This window comes from Argiope bruennichi, chromosome 6 (genome assembly GCF_947563725.1).
Source record: "Argiope bruennichi chromosome 6, qqArgBrue1.1, whole genome shotgun sequence".
Lineage (NCBI taxonomy): Eukaryota > Metazoa > Arthropoda > Arachnida > Araneae > Araneidae > Argiope > Argiope bruennichi.
The window spans coordinates 50317020-50332176 of NC_079156.1; the positions used below are offsets into that span (position 1 = coordinate 50317020).

A 15157-nucleotide genomic window follows, 5' to 3' on the forward strand; every position below is an offset into this window, starting at 1 on the left:
GATTGTTAGGAGCGAGGATAGAACCTGGGACCTTATGGTTCGCAGCCCAGTAACAAGACTACGATACAAAAGCAATTGCTCGGGTAGTTGTTAACTGGCTTATAAGCTATTCACCACACTAGAAGGCCAGTTCTCAGACTTTCGAACTGTGGCCGCCAGACTTTCTTTATTCTTGAAATATTGTTCAACAAAAAAAAACATGTTGTTCTATCATGTAATACACCATTTTTATTAACCCTAAACTATCAGTTGTCAAATGGCTTTTTAATAGGTTTGCCAACACTTTGCTGCACGAATGGAGGCAAATTCAAACCTTGGGTTAATTTTTGGAACATTCTTTAGAATAGAATTTTGTTTATATACTACATTTTTAAATGACTCTACAAAAAGGAAAGATGAATTAAGATGGTGGCGAATTATGGGTAGAACTAATGCAATGAAGCGTGCATTAAAATATTCTTGCAGGATAGAAAAAAACCTGATAATGCTTAGAATGTCTTGCATAAATTAAACTTCAAGTGACCACCAATTATTGTTGGTGGTCATTTGAAAGACTATGTGAATTGCATTGATATATGGTTATGAATTAACTGTATCTCCTGCAACAATAGACCAATCATGTTTCTGTTGAATGTAATGACCTATAAATAATCTTTGGAGTAAGGACTCATTGTCAAATTCCAATTGTTTTTCCAATCATTAAAAGCGCCCAAAGCCAGAAAGGCATTTGTCGTTGATATTTGGTACTAAAACAAAAAGTTAATTAAACATAAAATTCTATTATTCATTAATTTACAAGAATAACTAAAATAACTGACATAGTTGGTTTACTTGTCCTTTCTGAAAACTATCAATCCTTTTCTGGACAACCTGCATTTAAAGTGAATAAATGCTTTATCTGTGTAGTCTTTTTATGCAAATACAATTAATTACCCTTTCATTTTGCATCAAAATCCTTTGAAGAATTTTTTGTGTGTATTTCTTTAAAGATAAGTTTTAATATACTAAAGCATTAATCATATGAATGATCTCTCTCACGATTGCGCGAGAAAAAAAGGAAAGAAACAAGAAGATGGAAAACACGGGAAATAAACAAATGCGTTTTTAATTGACGGGACACGGATATGAAATATTAAAAACTAATTAATCTCAATTAAGTTAACGCATCTAAAATTCTTAGTCGTCTTATAATAAATCCCATTAAAATCTTTAACCTTTGGCGCTAATTATGCGGTTACCAGTATACAAAGGTCGAATTTGTAATTTAAATATGTTTTTCTAAACCGATTGAAACAAAAAATTTGACGCAGAACTACATTTGCACTCACAAAATCACAAGAAATTTTGATATATTTAAGACATCGCTACTTTTGGGTTACAGCGTTTACAAGTTTCTGAAATACAGACTTATAGATGGTCAGTCCCATGTTAGATTTGGCTCGAAATTCGATAGATGTTATCTCTGTGCACTGAATAGTTATAGTGTTTATTCGAAATGCCGGACAGACAGACTTTTTCAAAGCAAACTTTGCCCCAAATTTGATAAATCTACAAATTTGAATGTAAAGACCATTTACTAAATTTGAACCATCTAGCTCAAAGCGTCTTTGAGTTATCTTTTTCACAGACAGACAGATAGGCAGGCATTTTCCAAAAATATGTTCCACGAATTCAGAAAGGTCTAAAACATAGAGGTCCGTCAAAATCTAATAAGTAAAAAGTAATAAAAGTAATAATAAGTAAAAAGTAAAAGTGCAATCTTCATAGTCTTCTTACACTTGAAATCAAGAAAAATTCATTTCCCACTATATGTATGTATTTAGCTACACATGCCTACAATCCCATATTTAGAACGAGGAGTCATCAGTTCACATGGGTTTTTTCCATAACACCAACTCAATGGGGCCAATTCTAACACAGGGACACAAATGACAAAATACAGACGAAGAGCTTCATAGTCTTCTTACACTTGAAATCAAGAAAAATTCATTTCCCACTATATGTATGTATTTAGCTACACATGCCTACAATCCCATATTTAGAACGAGGAGTCATCAGTTCACATGGGTTTTTTCCATAACACCAACTCAATGGGGCCAATTCTAACACAGGGACACAAATAGCAAAATACAGACGAAGAGCTTCATAGTCTTCTTACACTTGAAATCAAGAAAAATTCATTTCCCACTATATGTATGTATTTAGCTACACATGCCTACAATCCCATATTTAGAACGAGGAGTCATCAGTTCACATGGGTTTTTTCCATAACACCAACTCAATGGGGCCAATTCTAACACAGGGACACAAATGACAAAATACAGACGAAGAGCTTCATAGTCTTCTTACACTTGAAATCAAGAAAAATTCATTTCCCACTATATGTATGTATTTAGCTACACATGCCTACAATCCCATATTTAGAACGAGGAGTCATCAGTTCACATGGGTTTTTTCCATAACACCAACTCAATGGGGCCAATTCTAACACAGGGACACAAATGACAAAATACAGACGAAGAGCTTCATAGTCTTCTTACACTTGAAATCAAGAAAAATTCATTTCCCACTATATGTATGTATTTAGCTACACATGCCTACAATCCCATATTTCGAATGAGGAGTCATCAGTTCACATGGGTTTTTTCCATAACACTGATCCAATGGGGCCAATTCTAACACAGGGACACAAATAGCAAAATACAGACGAAGAGCTTCATAGTCTTCTTACACTTGAAATCAAGAAAAATTCATTTCCCACTATATGTATGTATTTAGCTACACATGCCTACAATCCCATATTTCGAATGAGGAGTCATCAGTTCACATGGGTTTTTTCCATAACACTGATCCAATGGGGCCAATTCTAACACAGGGACACAAATAGCAAAATACAGACGAAGAGCTTCATAGTCTTCTTACACTTGAAATCAAGAAAAATTCATTTCCCACTATATGTATGTATTTAGCTACACATGCCTACAATCCCATATTTCGAATGAGGAGTCATCAGTTCACATGGGTTTTTTCCATAACACTGATCCAATGGGGCCAATTCTAACACAGGGACACAAATAGCAAAATACAGACGAAGAGCTTCATAGTCTTCTTACACTTGAAATCAAGAAAAATTCATTTCCCACTATATGTATGTATTTAGCTACACATGCCTACAATCCCATATTTCGAATGAGGAGTCATCAGTTCACATGGTTTTTTCCATAACACTGATCCAATGGGGCCAATTCTAACACAGGGACACAAATAGCAAAATACAGACGAAGAGCTTCATAGTCTTCTTACACTTGAAATCAAGAAAAATTCATTTCCCACTATATGTATGTATTTAGCTACACATGCCTACAATCCCATATTTAGAACGAGGAGTCATCAGTTCACATGGGTTTTTTCCATAACACCAACTCAATGGGGCCAATTCTAACACAGGGACACAAATGACAAAATACAGACGAAGAGCTTCATAGTCTTCTTACACTTGAAATCAAGAAAAATTCATTTCCCACTATATGTATGTATTTAGCTACACATGCCTACAATCCCATATTTAGAACGAGGAGTCATCAGTTCACATGGGTTTTTTCCATAACACCAACTCAATGGGGCCAATTCTAACACAGGGACACAAATGACAAAATACAGACGAAGAGCTTCATAGTCTTCTTACACTTGAAATCAAGAAAAATTCATTTCCCACTATATGTATGTATTTAGCTACACATGCCTACAATCCCATATTTCGAATGAGGAGTCATCAGTTCACATGGGTTTTTTCCATAACACTGATCCAATGGGGCCAATTCTAACACAGGGACACAAATAGCAAAATACAGACGAAGAGCTTCATAGTCTTCTTACACTTGAAATCAAGAAAAATTCATTTCCCACTATATGTATGTATTTAGCTACACATGCCTACAATCCCATATTTCGAATGAGGAGTCATCAGTTCACATGGGTTTTTTCCATAACACTGATCCAATGGGGCCAATTCTAACACAGGGACACAAATAGCAAAATACAGACGAAGAGCTTCATAGTCTTCTTACACTTGAAATCAAGAAAAATTCATTTCCCACTATATGTATGTATTTAGCTACACATGCCTACAATCCCATATTTAGAACGAGGAGTCATCAGTTCACATGGGTTTTTTCCATAACACCAACTCAATGGGGCCAATTCTAACACAGGGACACAAATGACAAAATACAGACGAAGAGCTTCATAGTCTTCTTACACTTGAAATCAAGAAAAATTCATTTCCCACTATATGTATGTATTTAGCTACACATGCCTACAATCCCATATTTAGAACGAGGAGTCATCAGTTCACATGGGTTTTTTCCATAACACCAACTCAATGGGGCCAATTCTAACACAGGGACACAAATGACAAAATACAGACGAAGAGCTTCATAGTCTTCTTACACTTGAAATCAAGAAAAATTCATTTCCCACTATATGTATGTATTTAGCTACACATGCCTACAATCCCATATTTAGAACGAGGAGTCATCAGTTCACATGGGTTTTTTCCATAACACCAACTCAATGGGGCCAATTCTAACACAGGGACACAAATAGCAAAATACAGACGAAGAGCTTCATAGTCTTCTTACACTTGAAATCAAGAAAAATTCATTTCCCACTATATGTATGTATTTAGCTACACATGCCTACAATCCCATATTTAGAACGAGGAGTCATCAGTTCACATGGGTTTTTTCCATAACACCAACTCAATGGGGCCAATTCTAACACAGGGACACAAATGACAAAATACAGACGAAGAGCTTCATAGTCTTCTTACACTTGAAATCAAGAAAAATTCATTTCCCACTATATGTATGTATTTAGCTACACATGCCTACAATCCCATATTTCGAATGAGGAGTCATCAGTTCACATGGGTTTTTTCCATAACACTGATCCAATGGGGCCAATTCTAACACAGGGACACAAATAGCAAAATACAGACGAAGAGCTTCATAGTCTTCTTACACTTGAAATCAAGAAAAATTCATTTCCCACTATATGTATGTATTTAGCTACACATGCCTACAATCCCATATTTCGAATGAGGAGTCATCAGTTCACATGGGTTTTTTCCATAACACTGATCCAATGGGGCCAATTCTAACACAGGGACACAAATAGCAAAATACAGACGAAGAGCTTCATAGTCTTCTTACACTTGAAATCAAGAAAAATTCATTTCCCACTATATGTATGTATTTAGCTACACATGCCTACAATCCCATATTTCGAATGAGGAGTCATCAGTTCACATGGGTTTTTTCCATAACACTGATCCAATGGGGCCAATTCTAACACAGGGACACAAATAGCAAAATACAGACGAAGAGCTTCATAGTCTTCTTACACTTGAAATCAAGAAAAATTCATTTCCCACTATATGTATGTATTTAGCTACACATGCCTACAATCCCATATTTCGAATGAGGAGTCATCAGTTCACATGGTTTTTTCCATAACACTGATCCAATGGGGCCAATTCTAACACAGGGACACAAATAGCAAAATACAGACGAAGAGCTTCATAGTCTTCTTACACTTGAAATCAAGAAAAATTCATTTCCCACTATATGTATGTATTTAGCTACACATGCCTACAATCCCATATTTAGAACGAGGAGTCATCAGTTCACATGGGTTTTTTCCATAACACCAACTCAATGGGGCCAATTCTAACACAGGGACACAAATGACAAAATACAGACGAAGAGCTTCATAGTCTTCTTACACTTGAAATCAAGAAAAATTCATTTCCCACTATATGTATGTATTTAGCTACACATGCCTACAATCCCATATTTAGAACGAGGAGTCATCAGTTCACATGGGTTTTTTCCATAACACCAACTCAATGGGGCCAATTCTAACACAGGGACACAAATGACAAAATACAGACGAAGAGCTTCATAGTCTTCTTACACTTGAAATCAAGAAAAATTCATTTCCCACTATATGTATGTATTTAGCTACACATGCCTACAATCCCATATTTCGAATGAGGAGTCATCAGTTCACATGGGTTTTTTCCATAACACTGATCCAATGGGGCCAATTCTAACACAGGGACACAAATAGCAAAATACAGACGAAGAGCTTCATAGTCTTCTTACACTTGAAATCAAGAAAAATTCATTTCCCACTATATGTATGTATTTAGCTACACATGCCTACAATCCCATATTTCGAATGAGGAGTCATCAGTTCACATGGGTTTTTTCCATAACACTGATCCAATGGGGCCAATTCTAACACAGGGACACAAATAGCAAAATACAGACGAAGAGCTTCATAGTCTTCTTACACTTGAAATCAAGAAAAATTCATTTCCCACTATATGTATGTATTTAGCTACACATGCCTACAATCCCATATTTCGAATGAGGAGTCATCAGTTCACATGGGTTTTTTCCATAACACCAACTCAATGGGGCCAATTCTAACACAGGGACACAAATAGCAAAATACAGACGAAGAGCTTCATAGTCTTCTTACACTTGAAATCAAGAAAAATTCATTTCCCACTATATGTATGTATTTAGCTACACATGCCTACAATCCCATATTTAGAACGAGGAGTCATCAGTTCACATGGGTTTTTTCCATAACACCAACTCAATGGGGCCAATTCTAACACAGGGACACAAATGACAAAATACAGACGAAGAGCTTCATAGTCTTCTTACACTTGAAATCAAGAAAAATTCATTTCCCACTATATGTATGTATTTAGCTACACATGCCTACAATCCCATATTTAGAACGAGGAGTCATCAGTTCACATGGTTTTTTCCATAACACTGATCCAATGGGGCCAATTCTAACACAGGGACACAAATAGCAAAATACAGACGAAGAGCTTCATAGTCTTCTTACACTTGAAATCAAGAAAAATTCATTTCCCACTATATGTATGTATTTAGCTACACATGCCTACAATCCCATATTTAGAACGAGGAGTCATCAGTTCACATGGTTTTTTCCATAACACTGATCCAATGGGGCCAATTCTAACACAGGGACACAAATAGCAAAATACAGACGAAGAGCTTCATAGTCTTCTTACACTTGAAATCAAGAAAAATTCATTTCCCACTATATGTATGTATTTAGCTACACATGCCTACAATCCCATATTTCGAATGAGGAGTCATCAGTTCACATGGGTTTTTTCCATAACACCAACTCAATGGGGCCAATTCTAACACAGGGACACAAATGACAAAATACAGACGAAGGGCTTCATAGTCTTCTTACACTTGAAATCAAGAAAAATTCATTTCCCACTATATGTATGTATTTAGCTACACATGCCTACAATCCCATATTTAGAACGAGGAGTCATCAGTTCACATGGGTTTTTTCCATAACACCAACTCAATGGGGCCAATTCTAACACAGGGACACAAATAGCAAAATACAGACGAAGAGCTTCATAGTCTTCTTACACTTGAAATCAAGAAAAATTCATTTCCCACTATATGTATGTATTTAGCTACACATGCCTACAATCCCATATTTCGAATGAGGAGTCATCAGTTCACATGGGTTTTTTCCATAACACCAACTCAATGGGGCCAATTCTAACACAGGGACACAAATAGCAAAATACAGACGAAGAGCTTCATAGTCTTCTTACACTTGAAATCAAGAAAAATTCATTTCCCACTATATGTATGTATTTAGCTACACATGCCTACAATCCCATATTTAGAACGAGGAGTCATCAGTTCACATGGGTTTTTTCCATAACACCAACTCAATGGGGCCAATTCTAACACAGGGACACAAATGACAAAATACAGACGAAGGGCTTCATAGTCTTCTTACACTTGAAATCAAGAAAAATTCATTTCCCACTATATGTATGTATTTAGCTACACATGCCTACAATCCCATATTTCGAATGAGGAGTCATCAGTTCACATGGGTTTTTTCCATAACACCAACTCAATGGGGCCAATTCTAACACAGGGACACAAATAGCAAAATACAGACGAAGAGCTTCATAGTCTTCTTACACTTGAAATCAAGAAAAATTCATTTCCCACTATATGTATGTATTTAGCTACACATGCCTACAATCCCATATTTCGAATGAGGAGTCATCAGTTCACATGGGTTTTTTCCATAACACCAACTCAATGGGGCCAATTCTAACACAGGGACACAAATAGCAAAATACAGACGAAGAGCTTCATAGTCTTCTTACACTTGAAATCAAGAAAAATTCATTTCCCACTATATGTATGTATTTAGCTACACATGCCTACAATCCCATATTTCGAATGAGGAGTCATCAGTTCACATGGGTTTTTTCCATAACACCAACTCAATGGGGCCAATTCTAACACAGGGACACAAATGACAAAATACAGACGAAGGGCTTCATAGTCTTCTTACACTTGAAATCAAGAAAAATTCATTTCCCACTATATGTATGTATTTAGCTACACATGCCTACAATCCCATATTTAGAACGAGGAGTCATCAGTTCACATGGGTTTTTTCCATAACACCAACTCAATGGGGCCAATTCTAACACAGGGACACAAATAGCAAAATACAGACGAAGAGCTTCATAGTCTTCTTACACTTGAAATCAAGAAAAATTCATTTCCCACTATATGTATGTATTTAGCTACACATGCCTACAATCCCATATTTCGAATGAGGAGTCATCAGTTCACATGGGTTTTTTCCATAACACCAACTCAATGGGGCCAATTCTAACACAGGGACACAAATGACAAAATACAGACGAAGGGCTTCATAGTCTTCTTACACTTGAAATCAAGAAAAATTCATTTCCCACTATATGTATGTATTTAGCTACACATGCCTACAATCCCATATTTAGAACGAGGAGTCATCAGTTCACATGGTTTTTTCCATAACACTGATCCAATGGGGCCAATTCTAACACAGGGACACAAATAGCAAAATACAGACGAAGAGCTTCATAGTCTTCTTACACTTGAAATCAAGAAAAATTCATTTCCCACTATATGTATGTATTTAGCTACACATGCCTACAATCCCATATTTCGAATGAGGAGTCATCAGTTCACATGGGTTTTTTCCATAACACCAACTCAATGGGGCCAATTCTAACACAGGGACACAAATGACAAAATACAGACGAAGGGCTTCATAGTCTTCTTACACTTGAAATCAAGAAAAATTCATTTCCCACTATATGTATGTATTTAGCTACACATGCCTAGAATTCCATATTTCGAATGAGGAGTCATCAGTTCACATGGTTTTTTCCATAACACTGATCCAATGGGGCCAATTCTAACACAGGGACACAAATAGCAAAATACAGACGAAGAGCTTCATAGTCTTCTTACACTTGAAATCAAGAAAAATTCATTTCCCACTATATGTATGTATTTAGCTACACATGCCTACAATCCCATATTTCGAATGAGGAGTCATCAGTTCACATGGGTTTTTTCCATAACACCAACTCAATGGGGCCAATTCTAACACAGGGACACAAATAGCAAAATACAGACGAAGAGCTTCATAGTCTTCTTACACTTGAAATCAAGAAAAATTCATTTCCCACTATATGTATGTATTTAGCTACACATGCCTACAATCCCATATTTCGAATGAGGAGTCATCAGTTCACATGGGTTTTTTCCATAACACCAACTCAATGGGGCCAATTCTAACACAGGGACACAAATGACAAAATACAGACGAAGAGCTTCATAGTCTTCTTACACTTGAAATCAGGAAAAATTCATTTCCCACTATATGTATGTATTTAGCTACACATGCCTACAATCCCATATTTAGAACGAGGAGTCATCAGTTCACATGGTTTTTTCCATAACACTGATCCAATGGGGCCAATTCTAACACAGGGACACAAATAGCAAAATACAGACGAAGAGCTTCATAGTCTTCTTACACTTGAAATCAAGAAAAATTCATTTCCCACTATATGTATGTATTTAGCTACACATGCCTAGAATTCCATATTTCGAATGAGGAGTCATCAGTTCACATGGTTTTTTTCCATAACACTAACTCAATGGGGCCAATTCTAACACAGGAACACAAATAGCAAAATACAGACGAAGGACACATAAGACAGCAGTTGACGTAAGCAGCAGCATATAAGAAGCAAATCGTTAATAAGTAAACAGTGCAAAGCATTCAGAAAACTCTCAGGAGAGAATTCCCTTGACTACTCGTTTGAACTCAACTATTACTAACTCCCAGCAGTGAGACTGACGCGAAACAAAACTGCATCGATCACGAGTTTATTCGTGTCCGGTCGCTACATTGGGCATGACGATAAGAATTAACTCGTGACCAGTCGAAAATATGTTAATGAAGAGTTCTATCCATCCCAGTTTTCTAAATTTTATAAGATGAAGTAAATTCGAATTTTTCTTAATCAGTGATGAAAGTGAAATATTTTTTTTCGCATCTAGTACGAGCTCACGTGATAGATTGATATAAAAACATGTCCGCCATATTGGTTACTTAAAGGAAATTTTTTTTGAAAAAAAATTAATTTGTGTTATCTTGAAAATTGAGATAGATAATGTTGTTTAAAATGCAGCAACCTAACATTTTATTATTGCATAACATTCATAATGCTACAGCTATATAACGTGAATAGCATAATTAAAAAAAATAATAATAACTTTGCTGTAAAAAAATACAACAAGCAAAATCCAACAATCCATTCTATGCATGTTTTTTCAAGGAAGTTCGTTATTAAAATCATTAAACTTGTTTTACGCGTTTTAAATGCAAAAGAATAATCAAGTTACAAGGCATCGCTAACTTTCGGTGATTATCTTTTGAAGCAGAAATACGAAAAAGATGTTTCTTTTCCAAAATAATGATGGAAAAATTTATACCCCTAGGCACAATTTTATTTATAGCACTTTTAAGGATATTTATAACAGTTTAATTACAGAACATTCTTGGAGGAAAAAATAAACGTTATGAAACTAATTTAAGAACGTTCCGAACTTTTTTTTATTTAAATATATGTAGCGAAGGAAAGAAGACTTATGTTGAAAAATGAAAATGTATGCGTCACACTAATGTAAGTAAACAATGTATTTAATGTCATGGTAGCTTTTAGTATTAATAAATGAAATATGTATAGTAAAATTTAGTATCAAAAGAAAAATATTATGACATTATTGAAATATTTAATTCTCATTTCAAAGTAGCATTAAGGGACTTTGAAATTTGAACTATGGGCAGATGACGAAAAAAGCATCTGAGCTGGAGCGTCCTTCTTCGTGCTTCTGAGAGTATTTGTTTAAGGAGGATTTAAAATACACCTGTCAGGTCAATACACGATTTTTCGATGGAACTGGCTTTCAAATCTGGATCCCCCTGCTATCGAAGCCAAGACTTCACTTCCAGGTCTACGCGGCCCAAACTGAAATGCTTAAGATCGCAAAAGTGCATTCTTTATTAAAACACATTCAGAAAAAAAATCTTTCTTGAAAAGTGTCTAAAATTATTGCTGATGTTCGGTTTGAATAAACAAAATGCACAGTGGCAATATATGAAGTAAAGAAAAGCATTTAAATAATGTTGATTCACCAAAATTAATTAAAGAATTTCCTCAAGGAAAATCCAAGAAAAAATAATTAAAATTCCGATTTGTTAATAAGCAGTTTTAATTGTTTTACTTCAAAAAATTTCGCGCGAAATTTCAATTTATCGTCTTGCATTACTTTTAAGAAGAATAAACAAATTACATAATGGCACTATTGTTCGTGGAATAAAGAAAAAAGCATTTCAATAACATCGATTCACCTAAATTAATTGAATAATTTTCTCAAGAAAAATAATAAAGATTTCGATATCATGTATAAATAGCTAATAAACATTTTTAATCGTTTTATTTTAAAACATTTCGCATGAAATTTAATTTTATTGCATCGCATTATTTCCAACTAACGTGGAATATTTCAAAAGATTAAAAATTAATGACCGAAAAGGAAAAATAATCGTTTGCTTTTCATTATTTATATATTATTTTAGCTTTTCTGTTTGGATTAAAACAATTTTCATTTTTAATTCAAATGTTCTTCTAAGTTTATTGGATTATGTGTTTTTATTTCATAATTCGCTCATTTTTTTTGTCACATCATGTTCGTGTCATAATCATATTATTCTTTAAAAATCTCTTAAAATTTTATGCGACATTTTAAATATATTTTAATATTACCATGCATGATTAATAAATGAATACCGATTCCATACTTTATAGTGTTATAAAATAATCAAGAAAAGTTATAAAATTATACGAATTTGGTGATAATTTTCAATTTAAGTCTTAATCGAACAATTTTCCATTCATAAATGAATTCTGGATATAAAAAATGTTATTTTAATAAAAAAATAATAAAGTTCATTATAGAATACTTTAAAAAAAAGAAAGCAAATTAAAATATGCATCGATCTTATTAATATGATAATTTAATATTAGGTAACACATAATATTTTATTATATTCATTATTTTTATCATTAAAGTTATATCATTTATAATTACTTAATTTTATTTCAGATCATATTATCTCTAAGAACTTTCTGTTCTGACTGAACGTAATAAAAAAAAATAGCTATTTATTAATTCCAAAATAATTTCATTAAGAAAAATACGATTATTTTTATTTAATACATTTCATTCGGAAATCCATGCGACATTAAATATTCATATTTTGTAAATTATAATGCAATGCATAAAATACGTTGTAATGTATCATAAATATTTATATAATATCAATCACTACATTTGTAAAATTTCATTTTGAATATAAATTAAAATATGCTGAATATTTAAATGTCTTAGTTACCATTAAATTACAAAAATTAAATAATACAGGAGCAACAAAAAGGAAATGTATTAATGAAAATATATATGCAACAATTGACATTGTGGTGTTTTATTACTTTAAAATGTAATAACTGATATTACAAAAATTATATTTGAATGGAATATATAGCTTTATTCCATATCTCAGTACAGTAGTGAAAAGTTCTATTTTCTTTCCAGATATTGCATATCTCAAAAGATACTATAATAAATTTGGAACAACAATGCTGCAATGTTATCTTTTTAAGATGCCACATAGATCCAGATTTAACAAGATTAATTTCAATTTGAGAATGGTTACAGTTTTGCTATTTGGAATATTTTTTTTCTTTGTTACACAATCGTAACTTTAACTGTCCATACGTTTGACACTTTTTTAACAACATAAATGTTACTCAAATTTCTTTGATAATCATAATATTACTTATTTTTTCATTCAAAATAAACTTACCACCATCAGGCAAACAGTTCCCCACGCATATTACAAGTAGAAAACACCATGATTTTAGCCCTGGAATACAAAAAAGAAGTATTCTAATTACACTGTTAATAAAAATAGTTATTCTTATTCGCCAAATATTTAAATAAATTAGCGAAATTCAACAGTTACCATCATGTAGAAGTAGAAATTAAAACAATAAATCGCATATACTTTATAATTGTAATTTTTTAAAAAGGATTTTCTAATGATAACACTTTAATAAAGATAATTTTGATAAAGATTTTCTAATGACTGTGAAATTTTAGAAAAAAAACACCCTCAATTTCATCTTTTTGATAATATGTAAATTCTACTAGTAACAGCCACTAAATTATATTTTATTTTATTCTGATAGGATTTTTTTTTTTTTTTTTTTTTGTCGTGTGACTATTTTAAGCTAAATTTTTGCGCGGTAGCTTCTGAGGGTAAAGACCCCTGAGCACCCGAGGGCAGAAGTTCGACTTCTAGCTCATATGAGGATGAAACTCACACATTCGCTTGCACAGCCCCTTTTTACCGGGGGAAAGGGGGCTCATTCACGCATCTCACAGAGAGAACATAAGGAAGAGAACAACCATGACCGAACCAGGACTCGAACCCGGACGCCTAGATCACGGGGAAGACGCGCTACCTCTAGGCCAGGCTCTGATAGGATTAATATGGAACAATAGGACCTAGGATTTTTGAGTATATTACTATAAACTTTACTATACCATTCTTAGAACTTCCAGACTATATAAATGTGCGAACGTTTGATTTACAATAATAGTTTTTAGATATATCGAGTTCTCATAAATAGTGACTGAGTTGGGTCTCGAACTGCTGATCTTCTGATTCGCAGACATCACTGTAGCATGGTTCATTAGTTAATCGATAAACTAGTTTTATATTTTCACAGGAAAAAAAATTTATCAATATTCAAAAAAAATTTATAATTAAAATTCATATTTGTCTTGATCACTATTTTTTTTAACTATTGATTTCTTTATATAAGTAGGCAAACGAAAAATATAGATTTTTACTTTCTCGTATAAGAAGTATATAGGAAGAATTGCAATCAAATAATAAAATTGAAAAAAATAATAATAAAACTGAACTCGAAACTTTGACGAATCTCCACGTGTCAGATCTTCACGTGTTCAAAAACATTTTTACCATAATTCTCGCCTGTCGCTTTATAAACACGGTAATTCAAAAGCGCTTTAAGTTGGACAGATAAAATTTGGTACATGGATTTCAGACCCGATTTCTAAATTAATATCAAATTTTGAACGAAATCCAACTAGAGATACTATATCCATCTGCCTGTATTACAAGCGAATTATATATTCGCTTATTCGAATTATTATAAGTTATTGTCTTGTCCGCGAATACAAGAGCTCAGGACAGCTACAAATGTAAAGAGCTAGATAAAAAAAATAATTTGGTACGCATGTTTAGCATTTAAAATGTTGATTCTTATCAAATCTTGAACCAAATCTGTCCGTCTGTCGATTTGTACATTGTCGCATGCATGTAAACACAATAACTCATAAACGCAGGGACTTGAATCAATAAAATTTGGTATGCTATCTTATGACCACAAATGTAGTTCCTCGCCAAATTTTGGTTAAAACCTATTGGAGAAAAGGCGTCCAAAATACTTATTCTCACAAAATATTCATAAAAAATGCTAGATTCGTGCCAAAGATCAATATTTCCTAACTATTTATTCGCCAATGCTGCTAGGCATTCGCGACTTTACCCA

At 33.6% G+C, this 15157-nt stretch overlaps 1 protein-coding gene across 5 annotated transcripts in view; it reads right to left on the reverse strand.

The window, feature by feature from the left end:
• Window positions 1-15157, reverse strand: part of LOC129973022 (uncharacterized) — a 202414-nt gene that overhangs the window by 24350 nt on the left and 162907 nt on the right. For all 5 annotated transcript variants that reach the window (XM_056087367.1, XM_056087369.1, XM_056087368.1 and 2 more), the window contains one exon: window positions 13381-13440. In XM_056087367.1, the coding sequence (XP_055943342.1) occupies window positions 13381-13440 (60 nt within the window). The remainder of the gene's footprint in view (window positions 1-13380; window positions 13441-15157) is intronic.